Source organism: Pelecanus crispus, chromosome 1 (genome assembly GCF_030463565.1).
Source record: "Pelecanus crispus isolate bPelCri1 chromosome 1, bPelCri1.pri, whole genome shotgun sequence".
Lineage (NCBI taxonomy): Eukaryota > Metazoa > Chordata > Aves > Pelecaniformes > Pelecanidae > Pelecanus > Pelecanus crispus.
This window is the reverse complement of record NC_134643.1, coordinates 55,190,202-55,207,395: the sequence shown is the minus strand read 5'-3', so window position 1 is coordinate 55,207,395 and position 17,194 is coordinate 55,190,202. Positions and strand designations below refer to the sequence as shown.

Here is a 17,194-nt window from a genome sequence, read left to right as displayed (position 1 = left end):
ACACCACAAACCAACAACAACAAAAAACCCAGAACCACAAAACCCAAACAAACACCAACCCACCACCACCACACTACACAAAACATTGAGGACTGCTGTATTAAACTTTGCTTCCCCCACATCATGAGTATGGCACATCTGACCTCTGCATCTTGAGGAGGACACAGTTGGAAGTTACAGAGAAGGGCAACAAAAATTATCACAGAAAGGGAGGAACTGCTTTACGAAGAAGTGTAAAAGTCCAGAAACTGTGTGATTTGGAGAGAAGGCTGAGAGATAAGATCAAGTTTTACAACATCACAAAGCCAATGGATAAGGCAAATAAGGGTTTTGCTTTCATTATCATGCTAAGACTAGGTGACACTCAACAAAACTAACTGGAGATAGTTTAACACAGGCAAAAGAAAGTACTTTACAAAACAGCTGGTGAACTTCTGGGACTTGCTGCCACAAAAGACTATAGGGTTGACAATATCAGCAGGTTACTTAGGGCTGACAGCTCTATAAAAAAAACCAAAAAGCCTAGACGGGAACATACCCTCAAACACGTATAACGGATCTAGGTGGTGGGAGAAATACAGGGAAATGAACAGGGAAGGTGGCCTGGTTTGCAAGTTCTCCTTGAATTTTACCTCCTATTGCCATTCGCTGCAACAAAATATATACTACAGGGACTGTTCATCTGAACCAGCACGGTATTCTTTTAATTTATGAAAATGTAGCTGAAATCCTCAGAAATAACTGCTAATTTGTGGAAGAAGTGTTTAATAGATATGGACATTCTTCCTTACTCTCTGGCTTACCTCAGCCTAACACATGAAATAAAACCTACTTGTACTTTTGTGCTATCACTAGGGGTGGGGACCACCTGCTTCACGGACAGACCACATGCCAAAATTACAGCATGGATACAAGGCTAGCATACTTGAGATTGAGTTTAAAAGCCTTACCATACCTCATGTAGACGGACAGACACAGACCCAAAAGACCTCAGAATGCACCACCTTTGAGGAAGTAAAGCTATCCATTCACTTGCTTCCCTACCCTAGATAATAAGCATTTTGATGTTGAGATAGTCAAAAAATCTCCACAGCAGTATTTATGCTCTATTAGAGTTACCCTCAGTGCTTTATTTCCAGAAGATTTCTATACTCTTCACAGGCTAAAAGGGATATCAGAATTCAAACACCATGGTCAAATCACAGTACAATAGTCAAGCCATGGTAACTGGCCACACACACACAAAACCTACAGGAAAACCCAGATCTGCACTAACTTCTTTCTTTTTACCCTGCATTGGTATGAACAAACAACAAGTAGCTAACTCAAGGTTATTTGAATTCTTTGCTAAGAGTTTATCTCCACCTTTTAGACTCATGAACACTCAGTGGACTTTTCAGCCTTTAAAAGCAGCATGCAATGAGAAAATTTAACTAAACTGCTCACTTCCAATATCCAACTGGTTAATCACCTTTTGGATTTCAAAATTCATCTCTGCCATAACATTCAGCAAAAGGCTACATTATACATATATTAGACTAAATTATATACAATAAAATACGTACATGCCACATTTCATGTGTTTCCCATTCATTACACTTACCTGCATTTCCTCTTTTGTGAAACTGGCTGCTTCATCTCCCAGCTCGTGTAGATACATGCAGTCTGGTTTTGGACACTGCATATTTTTTAGAAAATAACTGCAATATTTTGTTGTACCTAATGATGCCTGAAGAAAAAAAAATCATTAGTTAATTACTGGAGTTTAATAACACCTTTTACAGTATAAGAAAAAAAAAAGCTGTATTTGCAAAAAAAAAAAATCCTTCCCAAGATTTGGAGTTCTATCATAATGCATTTTTTGATGCAGATGGACTAGGAAGTCCATTTGTAAGAAATCTATATCCTTGAGGATTAGATAATTAGGGTGTATTTCTATTTTCATCCAATCTAAATAAACACCAAAATAAGAGCCTCAGTAAATACTTGCATTCAAAATCATAAGAAGTCAAATAAGTAGTTATGAGTTTGTATTACATGAAACTGAGTAATGTTTTGTAGCAGGGTCAGGAAATGAGTATTAACTAGATGATTTTCTATAGCCACCGATTTGGCCAAGTCAGCCTGAATACCTGTTTACACAGATACCAAAACAAAAAAACCTTGCATTTCCCAGGGAGCTTTTGAGAGGTGTGGTGTTTGGACTACAGAAATGCTCTGTAAAAGCAAATAATCAGGTTTTCACACTATGCTATTAAGCTATACAGCTTTTGCAGCCACTGTGGGAAAGGGGAGATGGCGCATCTCATTCTTTGTCTCAAACTTTCATTTTAAGAAGTTACCTGCTAACCCCCTAAAACACTGCCTGCTGGAAGCTCACTGAACTTCCACGTTGTGCTTAATGCTAGGAAAACAGGTCAAAACCCAATACCGAATGAAGTGGACATTTTCATTCATCAACACAAGCATATCCATACAAATAAAATTTTATACTATGCACTGATATTAGTGTCCTAGCACATATACATAAGAATGTAAAAATATTACCACCTTAAGTGTTCTGCCGTCTACCACCACATTATTGACACATTGTATGGCTCGGAGAGCATCTTCTGACCGGATGTAGGTAACATATGCACTGGCACTTGGACCCTAGAAAAAAAAAACCATACCATTTTTTTTTTCCCTCCCCACAGACAGACCAGAACACTAAGTTGCTTTTTTAGCAGCTCACTTCATAAACTGGAATATTCACAGCTAGATGTTTTTAACAGGAAAACTGAGAAAAATGGTAGAATTCATAAAAATTTAGATGTTATGCATAAAGACTGGGGAAAAGAAGAAATGCATCAAAATGTTGCTTAAAGTTCTAAAAACGCTTAAAGTTATTTGATCCCTGAAATGCATGTTAGTGAATAAATGCCACATTGCTGCTTCTTTGAAGGTTCTCATCCTGTCTCCCCGTTTTTAATCTTTCTACATTGCATCTTGCATCCAACTTTGAGAGTCTAGTTGGACAATGCCTCAGTAACTTAACAGTAATTTGATTTTTGCAATGCTGTATTTTTTTTCTTTTTACTACTTTCACCTGTTGCTCAATCAGAAATAGGAAGCCCCAGATTCACTCTGCACACGTGTACTTTCTCTAAAGGGATAAAAAACCCACAAGGGCCTCTGACTTACCTGTGAGCCTGCATATGATGTGCTGTTATTAATGACAACTTTATGTATTTTACCAAACTTCCCAAAATATTCTGGTCGTTTCAAAACCTACAAGAAAAGAAAGTTAAAGTGGTATACTGAAAGTTAATTCATACAGGGCTGTACTTATTCTTCTGTGTAACTGTGCAACTAAAGCCTTTAACTAATAAAAACCAGGTCCCTTCTACAAAGAGAAGAACATGTAGATGTAGATTTGTTTTCCAATGTAAAACATGGTTACTTGCAATACAGAGTATGTTGCCACTGCAGTAAAGAATGTAAGTGAGGGGTATTCCACATTTTATGTTGTATTTTTAAAATTTCTTTCAGTACTCAGATTACCCAAACCCTACCCTGGCAAGATACATCCCTTTCAGCATGAAATATTCCTGTACATATTTATTTTATAATTTGAGGAAAAAATAAAAATCACATTCATTCCAGTTTTAAAATAAAGAACCACCTTATACTTGCATTCAGATATATTAACTGCTAGGAAAAAAATGCTGAATCCTGACTCACTTGCCCCACTCCAAATAGAGGGAGAGTAAACCAATTAGCTCGAGACAGCCTCAAGTTTTCAGAAGACCAGTTTCAGGGACTAAGTACAGGAAGACAATATATGACACTTCCCAGGGGCAAGAAAAACGTTTCAGAATCAAGATCATGCTGAAATGAATGAGTGACTATCACATCCCTGAAGAACAAAAAACAAAACTCCTCTCTTGTCCTTCCTTGCATCAGTAATTACTAACATACCATTTAGGGATCCTGTGCAAAGCATCTCTAGCATATTAAGCAACTCGGTTGAGTAACAGTTACCTGTGTGCCAATAGAATTGGCAATGTATGTCAAAAGCCTTTCTTTTTCTATCCCCATGATGGACAGAGGTGCAGAAGTACTGACTACTCAGGCTGAAGCTGGGTAAGCTAAGGGTATTTCTAGTTCTAGACAGTAACCTGAGAGTTTATAAATGAAGATTTGTTTCCCCAACTCCGTCTTCATATTAACACTGGACAGTACAGTTAAACTGTACTGATCCAAGAACTTCTTTACCTAACCGCCTCCTCTCCCTTCTCAAGGGAGCATCACTGTCTTCAAGATCTAACAGCATTAATCACATTTGGAACATCCTGTAGAACTACAGGGCATGTTGTATAGAAAACCAGTCACACACTGGTCTCGGAGTGCTCTTCACTTGATCTACACTCTCTTGAAAGATCCTACACCCACTGGCAGGCATCATTCCAGAGGAGACTGACAATCCTGAGCAAAATGGAAGAGTTTCTTCAAGTGTCTTCCAGATTACACTCCTGATTAAGATTATGGCAGCATGGCCTTCACACTTGTCACAAGAGCATGTCAACAGAAGTGGATCCACCTGTACTCCATTTTGATCCACAGATCTGTTTCCAGAAACAGCAAAGAGCAGCCAGTCTGCCCTTTCCAAATCATCTTTATTTGTGCAGGAGGTTTTTTTGCCTGCTTAAGTGGAAAACTTTAATTGAATATATCTTCTCATATGTCAATGAGAATAGTACTCCCACCAAACCTAGGAACCCCTCCCTTACTACACCAATAAACCCACTTCTAATTACTTCAAGTATTCAGTGTGGAATTATTTGAGGTTAAAAAAAAAAAAACCTGCACATACTACTATTTCTCTTACTCACAAATCCTCTATCTGGTCAAAGAAATCAAGTATATTTTTCAGTAATAAATAGCCCCAAGCCAGTGTTGACAGTTACTTGCAAATACTTGTTGCTATATTCGTGTAGAAACTGGAGTGTTATACACCAGATCAGCTCCCTTCATATCCCCCCTTTTTTCCCCTCCACTGAAAGCTGCTTTTTACATTTGTTCTTTCCCACTCTACCAAAATGCAGCCCATACTCTGTGAGTCCTCAGAAACAGCCACCTCTATTTGAGATTTCCCCAGACAATTTAGTCTGGTCAGGTGAATTTAACTTGACACAGTAGTTTTGAAAACATCTATCTTACCCTGTAGTACCTTCCCTCCATATTCTAACTCAGGGTACTTTTACTCATTAGCACTAATTCCATTAGCCACCTGCAGCTGACTGATGATGGAAGTAAATAAAACATTTTAAACACAGTCAGTTTTCTCAAATGAAAAGGTTCTTTTTGATGATGCAGAGTAGCAAGCCAACTCTTTCCTGGGTCTTCCTCTTACTAATTTTTTTCCCCTCAACTGACATCACCATTATGCTCCTTCCTAGTTACACATCAAGTGTTGGCTTTTTATTTCTGTCCCTACAGGTTTGTGCTATACTTTATATTTGTTCTTGATAATCCAACCAAGCTCCCATTTTAGAATTGGTGGTGCACAACACAGCTGTATAGTTCCAGCCTAGGAAAATAAGTACCTAAAAAAATCCTTAACCTTATTTTTACTTTAACAACAAGCCATTTTTAAACAAATACAAAGAACAATTTCCTTAAAAAAATAGAGCATCTGTACTCCCAAAAGCAAAGACAAACACTTATTGAGGTTACGTTGGAGGAGGAAGCTGAGTAGGTTCCCTGAAGAAGGGGGGCCTCAGCAGCAGTGAACCTTTTCAGTGATGCTTCATTTCGTACTCATCAGGGAGACAGACATGGGTGGGTACACGGGTATTGCAAATGATTCTTTACAGTAAGTTAAGAGCAAGATCTGCAAGTGTGAACCGCTCACCTCTGGATCTGCTAGGCGCTGAGACAGCCCTACCACGAAGACAAGGTTCTTCTGTACAACCCGTACACTGGCCAAATGTTTGCGATTCTCTGATATCTTCTGTTTCCTCTCATTTTGTTTCTGTTTCTTTTCATTTTTTATCCTTTGCAGCTCTTCCTGGGAGAGTGGTTTGTACACTGCTGGATCTTCTGGATATGGCTAAATATAACATATACCATTAAAAACAACCCATGTAAGAAACAATGCATTTGAAAATCATTAGCCTCAATGTTTTAATGCACAAATTTCTTTCTTCTGTTATACTGTTCCGATTGTTATAGCCAGCCATATTACAGGTTGCCCAGAGAGGTAGTGGAGGCCCCATCCCTAGAAACATTCAAGGTCAGGTTGGATGGGGCTCCAAGCAACCTGATCTAGTTAAAGCTGTCCCTGCTCACTGCAGGGGGGTTGGGCTAGATGAGCTCTAAAGGTCCCTTCCAACCCAAAGCATTCTATGATTCTATAATTCTATTCATTCCTTTGGGAAAGGTGAACATCTTGCATATTTTCATGGAATTCTCCTATTTATAGACATAATACTGATTTGGGCAATAGCCACATTCTAACTCAGCTGCCTAGTCAGTTAGGTAACGCTACAGGCAGCTGCAACACGACAGCCAACACATCCTGTTAAGATTTCACTAACATAGCATAGTAAGCAGGATGAAAGCATGCCCTGCATATTCACTTCATATTTAGTTGTCTGATACAGATTTGGAAACTTAAGATACTTACAAAGGAAAGACTACAGGATAAGAAATCAAAATACAAATGTAATTTCAGTGGCCCACCAAGTTCAAGACAGTAGCACCATTACACAGCTCAATCTTTACATGGTTAACTTCTAGTGAAGAGACAGTTTTCAATACAGTTACTGCATATTGATTTAATAGTATTCTTGCCATGCTTGTGTACCAGTTTGAAACTTGGGCTTTATCTTCCCTGGACAAAGGTGCATTTTTAACCTCAAGATTATCATCTACAGATAACTCCTCAAACACAGACATAACACTGTAGATTTTAATCTCAAAAGTATCTAGCAGAAGTACAAGTGTCCTCAGCGTTACCTAGAAAGATTGCTCTATTTGTGCAGAGCATTGCTATAAAGGAACTATTTTAGCCTGGTCTTGTCGACTACAGTGCACTGTCCTCTGCTCCCTATTACTCCTCAAAGCAGTCCCATACTCCTTACCTGTCCCAGTTTTCTCAGACAGAAAAGTTAGATTTCACACTTTAAATATAAAGCAATGCTAAGCACAGAAGCAAATATATAAAAATATATATCTCAAATAAAAACTGTTTGTAAACACTGAGATGAAGTAAAAAATGAGAAGAGTACAGGAGATATGCATTAAGGTAAAGACTTAAAGAAGTTAAGCTCATGAATACATTGAACTAAGTTCTTTGCCTGTACTACCATAACCAAAGGTTTCAGTGTGCAAGTCCAACAAAAATGAATTTAACTTTTTCCTGACTGTTCTCTATTAATGGTAGAATACAAAACTAGTTGTCATACTAAATGACCTGAGAAAAATCTACAGCAGCAGATTAAAATAAGGTTTAAGTTAAAAGCATATATTCCTCATACTTGTATGATGCTACTGAAAGAGCCACCAAGTGCTCAGACGTAGTAGTCTTCTGAGTACATCCCCAAACAAAACAAGATCCATTTTACAGTTTGAAGATTTTAAAGTTCAGCATCATTATGCTATACTTGAGACATCTTCTGAAAATATGCTGCAGTCGACTTCAGCAGATGGCATCTCATGGTTAACACCAAGCCTCTGAAACATGTTTTTAGTATCACAAAGGAATTTAAACTTGTAAGATCCTTTAGCAGTAGCCAAAGGTACACAACTAAGTCCTTAACACGAAAACACAATAAGGACTCATATTACTCTTGAAGAACAGCTAAAACTGTACCGTTTCTTAAAAAGTTATGTTATTCACAAGTAACACTGAATACCTTATACAGATTTCACAATGTACTTGATGAACAGCAATGTCTTGTTAGTAAGGTCATTTGAGATTAGCTATAGCCAATGATTATCTGGAGTTTTAACACATGTACCCATGAGGACTTCAGAGATACAGAATAATTCTGCAAGGCACTTCACTTATTTAAAGAGATTCTCAAAGTCTGTGTTAGTCAATCATGTAGAATAAAGAACAGACACTGTTTTGTTTTAGGGAAGAGAAAGACTGCTCAGCAAAGAGAGAGTTAATTCAGTTATCACCGTCAAGCTGAGTTCAGGTAGGAACGGGAAGAAAACAAGTGCACCAGTATAAGGTAGATACAGTTCAAAAAATAAAATGGCTTGCCCTACATCAAGTGATGTGGTATCATACCCACAATCCATCCTTTCACAGATTAATTCCTTCTCCACATCCCATACTATACAAGGCAAGGCTTGCAAGTGTGCTGCTCTCTGGTACCGTGCAAGAAATGAATTCATGGTTTTTAGTTGGTTCCTGAAGGTTCCTGAAGGTCCAAGAAAACTACAGCAAACAGTGCCAAAGTTCATCAGCTTCTTTCTTGCCAAGTATAGCCACATTCAGATCATATTCTCAAATGAGAAGCAAGACAGACAGTATGTTCCTTCTCTGTACAGCTATTTGCTACTGGAGGTCCTAAACATTAGTCAGGAGACATCCCAGGCAGCTCAAGCATAACCCTGAGAAAAATGTTTATTTGTCTGTAGTAAAACTAGTAGTTTGTATTTGTACAGCAGAGCACAAGAAGTGCTAACACTAAACAGCAACTTCAGAATCAGGGAAGAGAAATCTCAGCAGAAGTACGAGTGTGCCTGAATAAGGATTTCAGTCATTAAGTAGTATAGCAGTTGATTTGCCGCCATGGATAACAGCACATTTGAGCAACAGAATCACCAGAAGTTCTCGCTAGATACTGTAGAGCTGCATTATATATGAAATGTTTCATATGTATGTTTATCACTCTTATGACATGTTTAATGCTTCTAAGGAATATGAGTAGTTGGATATCCTGACTTGCAGGACCTGTAAATGCATCTGCGCACACCTCTTGAATCCCAAGAATAAATCAAAAACACAATACTGAGAAGTGATAGATGATTTTCCTGTCTATAATGTGTGGCATGATGAGAGATAAGAGATATTGTGCATTTAAGGAGGGAGGAAGGCAAGTAAGCACAACACCAACATTTCAGAAGCTAATTCTAAAAAACAGTAAGATTTAGAAATCCTGTTCCTTTCAAACAAGGACATAAAGTCAGTCTACAAATAGGGCAATAAATGATTTCATCTTCAGAGTGATTGCTTCCCACAGTGCTGAAGTTCATGAACTCAGATGATAGTTCAACTACAGACAGAACACATGCAGGGAAGGCTGGTGGAACACGGCTCTGAAAGCCAAGCAAAGTGGATTGACTGCTGGTGTATCTCACAGTACTGTTTCATCTGTTGTTTACTCTCTGTCTAACCCTACAAAACAGGGGTAGGACCACAGGTACCAGAAGCTCTCAGGTCTTACAACAGTTGAAGTGGCAATGCTACTGACATGACTTTTTTTTTTTTTTTTAAAAAACAAGAAGCATAAGATACTTGTTTAACCTACTATCAGTGATTCCTTAGCTGGTAGAGGATTTGAGATCCAAGCACAGTAGCTACATCAAGTCTTATCAGCTTTTGTATATTTTCAGGTACAAGACATTAAGAGATGTCAACATCACTGATTCACTGACTAAGTTTAGCCAACCCTCCACTGAAGTTATACAAATCCTCTTCAGCAAAAACCATGGAAGCCACCTGAATAAGATGTGCCAACATGGAAAGTGACCAGATTTTGTTTACACTAACTGAAAGTTGCTGGTAGTCCTACAAGAAAAGAACTTCATCAAAAGTTCGAATGTTTCTTCTGCAGTCTCATTTCTTTAACCAGAGATGGCCCTTGATGAATTCTCAGTCTTCCTGACTAAGTTTGTCTTGTCATTTAAGTTTTGTTTTCTTTCAGACTTTTTTCCCCACATTTTCCCAATTGTTGAAAGCTGAGCTGGGATTTATCAAGCACTTTGCTTTTGTCATTCCCAGATGGGTCACATTCCTTCCACACAATGGATGTACCAACATTTCTCAGTTGTTGCCTTGCTACCGAATAGGTTCTGAAATGAGAAATACAGAGAGAGTCAGTAAGGTTTATGCATAGTATACACCATACTACTTGTATCAAGAGCAAAAAATAGCCATTTCCTATATATTTCTAAATATCAATTGTTGCACCAAACTACTCAGTTGTGGGATTAAAAGCACCAGAGGAAACAACTGACATTTGGAGACTGTGCATTAAGACCAGGTGTTCCTTTTACACAGAAGCAGGAGGAGGAGAAACATGTACAAAACCATGCTTAAAACGTATTAGTTTCTTGTTCATAAATGTAGCAATTTACTATTTCTCTCCATCTCTAACACGAGGTGCTAGGACAAATAAAGCTCACTAAGTCAAGGAACCAGAGAACAAGGCAAAGCCACACCACAGAAACAGCTGTGTATCAAGTTATATTATTTGGTGGAAGGGCAAAGCAATTAAGAAGTATGAAGGAGCTAGGCTTTTTTTATTGTTGGATTTAAAAATTGCAACAACTGACACTAAGGTATGAGAATGCTATGCTCGATTAAAGCAACACAGGTGACCGAAATGGTACATATTATTCATATGACAAACAGTACCTATGCGGCTGAATTTTAAAAGAAAAAAGAAAAATCACTGCAAAGATAAAAAACACTGGCTTTACAACCAGAACCAGCGAGTCTGGTGACCTGTAAACCAGCTTTTGGCTACAGAAGTCTTTTTTGAGGACAGCATATTTTCATTCTAATTTGACTAGTTAGCAGCTATTTCACTCACAGTTAAGAAATCAATTGACTGGAAAACACAGGAAGGCTTGCTTAGCATCTTACAATTGACTACACCTACAATTCTGAAGGGCATAGGGAATTCAAAGCAGGTCAGTTCTATTTTTTTAAAGGAAGTACTTTTTGTAGTTAATGAATTAAACAATTTCCGAGTCTATTTCAGAAGACTCAGGCAAAGTTTAGAAAGCTTGTAATGTGTTAAGACTAACAAGTACTAGTTCCCAACAAGCATTCAAGTTAAATTCATACTAGCACCTTGCTTTCACAAATCAAAACAAAGCAAATGTTTGTCTACTACTGTTACTCACAGGAGGAAACTTAAGACACACTAACTCAATTGACTGCAACCACACGAACATATTCTGCACATGCAAGTGTTAAGCTATATAACAATTCAAGCATGTAGAAGTATTTTCTCCTTGGTAAAAAAAACTGCAAGGTAACATCTTTTCAGTTAGAAGTAAATTAGAGAAGCTTAGGAAAATAATGGTATATATGCAATGCACAGTTAAGATCTAGCAAACTAATGGCATAGGTACCACTATAGTGTATAGCCAAACTATTTTATCATAGACTTTTCCAAAATCTTCCCCAAACCTTTCAACCAAAATCCCTGGATATGGAACTTCTTCATTGCTCCCCTCCACAGACTAGTGATCAAACCACTGTAGAACTCGCATTGCATTCAATACCATGGGCACAAATAGCAGCTTTCTATTATGTAATTGTGCATAACATACTCAGCCTTGCTTTAATATATGTTTATTCACAGTCCATTTTGTAGTAAGTATCCTGCACTGGTATATGCATTATAAATATGATGTACCTGTTGAAGCCATAGTACCTACTATAAACTTTCCTGCAAAAATTTTGTTGCTTTGCCATTTTCTGCGCTTCAGCATTTTAAGTGGTCACAACCAATATAAATCATAGTAGATACGAGTCAGAAAACTGCTTAGCTCTTTCCCCCAGAAACCTCACTACACACAGATAGGAACTATTTAGACATACTGCACACAAAAACACATACCTGGTTCCAAAGGTCCAGCACACTTCAAAAGGTAGCTTCTTCAGACTTATTTGATGCTGCCATCAACTGTGTAGCTCAAAGTGATTTATTCCCAAGATCCTGATGGAGTCTCTCCAGGATAATGTCTTTGTCTATGCCACAAAAGGAGTGCACTCCTCAGCCTCCTCCATCCAAATCTCCTACAATCCAGCGATATAGCTGCAACTCTACTCAAGAACATCTTGCAGTCCATGGGTGAAGAAAGTATCAAGAACATAATCCTCATCCATTGTGAAAGAAGAGGTCTCCTTCCTCTCCTGGAATGGTTAGTGTGCTTCATGCCGACTGTAGCACTCATTTTAGCTTTTCTCCCGAAACTGTTTTTCTGAGTGAACTGTATCCATTTCAGCAAAGTATTTGCACATCCAATCATATGCCAGATTATTGCACATTAAAAAGTTCAGCTATGGCAGTATCCATATTTCAAAGAATTCAGATACCCACAGGCAGTGAATAGCATGCTGCTTCTGTGATTTTTCAGATATATTCCACAAATTTCCAATAATGAACAGGCAGAGGTGAATCAAGTAGTTGTTGCCAAAAAGTAGCATAATAAATCCAGGTAAATGAAACGCCAGAGACAAGGAAACTCCAGAAATCTCATGTTGTACCAGAAGACTAGAAATTTAGTTGTATTATGAAAATTACTATACAGCATGTGTCATCTACAGCAGGTATCACATGCGGAGACTGATTTGGCTGATGACAGGTGGATCTTCCTTGTAGAAGACAGGGCTCAAATATTGCAGCAAATTTGCACAATTTGTTAACAAACATACGTTGCTGTGGGATAGCCTTCAGGCTTGCAGAGGCGTCCAAACACAGGTTAGCAGTGATAGCTCTACTGTAGCCAAAGCCCAAAAGAGCAACAAGAAAATATGACTGGAAGTGCTTATAGAAAGCTGTGGCAGTGAATAAAGATAGTGAGACCAAGTAAGATCACTTGGGGTCTGAAAAGGGAGCTGTAATATGAGACAGGAAGCCAACAAAGGCATAAACTGAGGGTAGGATTAAATAGCAGGAGAAAGAGGGGACATAAGTAGCTGCGATTACAAAAAGAGGAAGGCCAGGCAAGAAAGTTACAATCAAGGGAAGTCATTAAAGAGAAGACGACCTTGAGAAAGAATTTTATTAAACACTGAAGGTAAGGAAATAATGAGGTTAAGCAGAACACTAAAAGGAGGAGGAAAATAACTCAAAGGAAAAAGCAGGCAACTTAGTGAAGATGAAATTTATAGTTGTGGCCAACCAAAGTATCAGCCAGACATCAATTAAGAGACAGGGAGAAATTAAGTGAGACTCTCAAAGTACTACCTTTAAGCATTTGGCAACAAGATCTGAATACTAGACAAATAGACTTAGCCTAGATTTCAAAATGCTTTAAAGTTTAACACCACTGGATATATTTTCCAAAGGTTTTATATGTTTAGTGTCCAGAAAAATATGGATTAAAAGCTCCAGTGCCACAAACAAAATAAGCAGGTGCTTTATAAGCTTGCTTCAGACAGCTCTGCTAGTTTAGCTGAACCTTGGCCCTCAGCAAACCCCTGATGCTGGAATCCTCACTGTCCTTTCTGAAAAGACTTTGTCAATGCATGAGCACCCCAACTCAAAAGATTTTTTTTTTTTTTTTTGGCAGTTCTCCCAGCATCAGCATGCCTTGGTTCTCATCCACAGCTTCCCCTATTAATCCAGTTCTGAATTTTACAAACCAAGACTAGCCGTTGCACAACAGTTTTGACACGTATGCAGATAGAATCTGAAAGATCCAACACCTCACCCTTGAACTAGGCCACGACTAGATGAATGTTTCCCCGAAGGAAAAGGATGTCTTTGGTACCAACACAATGCAAGAGCCTTGTGATATGTGCAAGACACGCCGCTGTTCCAGGATATTTACCTTTCTACAAGCAGGACAAAGTCCATTCTCATCAGTGCGGATACGATGCCAACAGAAACGACAGATTTGGTAGCCACAGGTGCAAGGGAAGAAGTTGATGTCATCAATTTCCAGAGGCTCCATGCAAAGGGGGCATTCCACAGGGTCTTCCTTAGCATCAGGGCTGCGAGACATCTTTATATGTTCGCAGAGCAGCAAAAGTTTATAATAACTTAATAGACCAAGAAGGTCAGCACTTGAAGGTCTGCAAGAAAAAAAAAAAAAAAAAAGAAAAAAGTGATTAGTACTTTTGACAACCTTTCATTTGCACCTTTTAATATTTCAGCTCTTCACCACTTTCCTTCTCCCCATGCAAATTATCTACTAACACACACGTTACTCCCTAATAAACTTGAGTGTCTCTTCCTGCTTATGAGTCACACCAGGAATATGAAAGATAGTACTGGTGATGTACCTCCCTACCTGGATAGGCAAGCACTTCTTTGGCAGTTCACTAGCCTGTGTGGGTTTCAAACTGCACAGTCGCAAAGAAATGCCTAACAGTGTACATCATACATTGCTTCTAAGTTCTGCCAGCTCCTTTAACTATTGTTTTCTTGAAATCTTCTACAAACCCAAAGTCAAATCCTTGAATGCAGGACTTCATGTTTAAGATCAAATTATTCTTTTGCTCAGAGACTTGAAACAATCAGAGATTTGGAACAACATTTAGGTCATCCATTCAGCCTTTGCAGTAGGGTTACAGAATTATCAAATGAAACCAAGGAAGCTTCTTACTCAGGAGGATTCATTACTTTGTCCATTTCATTTTTTGGTCCAGAGATTGATCTCCGAGATCAGCCTTAGGACTATAGCATTAGCCAAGATTTGTCAGGTGCACAGCCTTCTATATTTGACAAACTTTCATCAAGTCATTTATGCTTTTCATCAGCATCAATTCACAACAAAGCCCAAATATACACATGTGGTTGAAAAAAAATCCTAAGTTTTAACATAAAGTGCAGCTACAATAAAGTATTTCTGGATCAGAATTTCAAAGAGAACCAAAATTCAGGTCACCATTTTCTTAACTCATTTCTTGAACTCAGTCATTTGGTTATGCTTCTATTCTGTCAGTTTAAGAATGCAGCACAAGAAGTTACTTTCAGACTCAAAACAAGGCACATACAGTCATCACTGAGACAGTCAATCAGTTTGGGGGTTTTCTTCTTTCTTTTTTCACTTAAGTACCACTCTGGACATTTGAAGTTTTATCTAATCTCATCAAGCTGTCTCGATCTGCTGCATAATACATGCATGTAGATGGGACAGAATTAAAGGGCAACAGTAGAATTTTTAGGTGGACGGGGGGGGGGGGGCAGGAAAAGAACTAGAAACCCACTGAACTGAAAGAGATGTGACCAGCACTGATAGTTGGATGGTCACACTATCTGCAACAAACTACACCACTTCTTTACAAATAAAGTGAGCTCAAAAGTTTTGAAAAAATCCAAGATTCTTTTTACAATTATGCCTTTCCCAAAACATCAGAGACTTGAAACAATCAGAGATTTGCAACAACATTTAGGTCATCCATTCAGCCTTTGCAGTAGGGTTACAGAATTATCAAACGAAACCAAGGAAGCTTGGTTTGCAATTATGATTTAATGACACACATACAATCTGGAATCCCCTCTCCTTTCCCAGAGAGTTTCCCATTTACATATCTAACCAAAAACTACTAGATCATGTACTATCCAATCTTTCTCTGGGCTTTTAGGAGCAAGTCCAGAAACAAATTCTCACATCCACCTACTCAAAGACAAAAGACGACTAACATTTACTCCTGTCCTTGGAAATAAGATGACTGTTTTGAGATCAAAACACTTCCTCACAGATTTCTGTATGTTGTAGTGTTAGCCTTACGTATCTTTGGGTTGATATTTTAACAACCACAAAAAATCCAGTCCTATTTATGATCTTCCACACTCTAAATAACAACCACAAAAAATCCAGTCCTATTTATGATCTTCCACACTCTAAACCGTACTTCCTTGCATGAAGTCTATCTTGTAAAGCCCAAGAGGTTCCAGCTCAAGTTGGGACCTCCCACCTTACAGGATAGGATCCATTTAGCATCAGTCCACAATACTTATCCCTGTCCTGCACATCTTCAGGGACAGAAATTCCTCTGCAAGCAGCCAGGACAGAACCCTGAAGACGACCAGCATACACGCACACAACCAAAGCATCATCCAAATACACAGCAGAAAGTATATAGCTTTGTATGGGAATGGTCGCATTGTAGTTAGGTCAACCTGTGTTCACAGGGTGATACCAGAAGCCTAGACTAACTGCAATTTCAGCTAGCTTGGTCGGGAGTATAGCCTCTAGGCACAAAGCGCAGTTCTGGTAAACATATACCACTGCCCTAGAGAGAAAAAGTTCCACTGGATGCTTACATAAAAGTAAGGATGAGAGAACAGATTTTAGATGCAGTAAGCATAATTTCTCTATATGGCATGCACTAGTAACAACACTGTCCTCCTTCTGACCTTCACAATGATTAAAATCAAAAAGTTAAACTCCCACAATAATACAGCAGCTTTTACTTCATTATCTATGCTTTCATTAGTGCTATATTTACAATCATTTTGACAGGCTTAAAACCGGCTTCTGGGACCTTACTAGTGTCTTCTAGAGAGAACATTAGCAGAATCTGACCTGAAGGAAGGAAAGGATTAGTTTCTTTCGGAGCTTTGTCTTCTTTTTAATAACACATTCCCACTGGCTGAAGAGCAGGAGGGACTGTTAACAGGCCACAGCACATTATTTAATTGCTTATTATGCAGATAACAACACACATTTCTACAGCAACCCTTACATTTCATGTAAACTTTTCACACTTGTACAGCAGCAAAACCATTACAATATGATAGTGACTTTAAACTGCAGCATGGGACAAACTGAACGGATTTTGTTCAGCTTAGATTTGGATTTGCCTTTGTCACAGATGTCCAAACAACAGGTTGGTAGACAGACAGCATATTCCCTTCAACCTTGTACTCATTCCACCACATGCTCAGCAGCTTTGAGCCTACAGAAACACATCTAAATAAAGCTATACTAGTACTAGTGAAGCTGTAGTTAAAAGTGCAGTTTTGAAGAAACTTCAGCCACCACAGTAAAACTACTCAATTATTTAGTTACTATTTGGAATCTCCACTAAGAGATGTCATCAGTTCATGTGAAAAAAAGTGTGACATATTAGCTAGTGCCTCTGGGGTATGCAGACAAGCTCTAACAAAACTGCAACATGATTAACATTTATGAGCTGTTTAAGTTAACACTAAGAGTTCAGCAGCTGCTAGCAATAATGCCAATAGCTTGCTTCAGTCAGCAAATGGCCCATTATTTTACA

The 17,194-nt window shown here is 38.4% G+C and overlaps 1 protein-coding gene across 9 annotated transcripts in view; it reads right to left on the bottom strand.

Annotated features, from left to right (window-relative positions):
* Positions 1 to 14,016, bottom strand: part of CNOT4 (CCR4-NOT transcription complex subunit 4) — a 45,761-nt gene extending 31,745 nt beyond the window's left edge. For 5 of the 9 annotated variants that reach the window (XM_075706147.1, XM_075706177.1, XM_075706135.1 and 2 more), the window contains exons 1-5: positions 13,795 to 14,016; positions 5,897 to 6,094; positions 3,184 to 3,270; positions 2,551 to 2,652; positions 1,604 to 1,729 (exon numbers count right to left, since the gene is read on the bottom strand). In XM_075706147.1, coding sequence (XP_075562262.1) covers positions 1,604 to 1,729; positions 2,551 to 2,652; positions 3,184 to 3,270; positions 5,897 to 6,094; positions 13,795 to 13,968 — 687 coding nt within the window. In that variant the 5' untranslated portion in view covers positions 13,969 to 14,016. The remainder of the gene's footprint in view (positions 1 to 1,603; positions 1,730 to 2,550; positions 2,653 to 3,183; positions 3,271 to 5,896; positions 6,095 to 13,794) is intronic. The other 4 variants (XM_075706160.1, XM_075706189.1, XM_075706154.1 and 1 more) reach the window with 3 other exon arrangements.
* Positions 14,017 to 17,194: the final 3,178 nt, after the last annotated feature.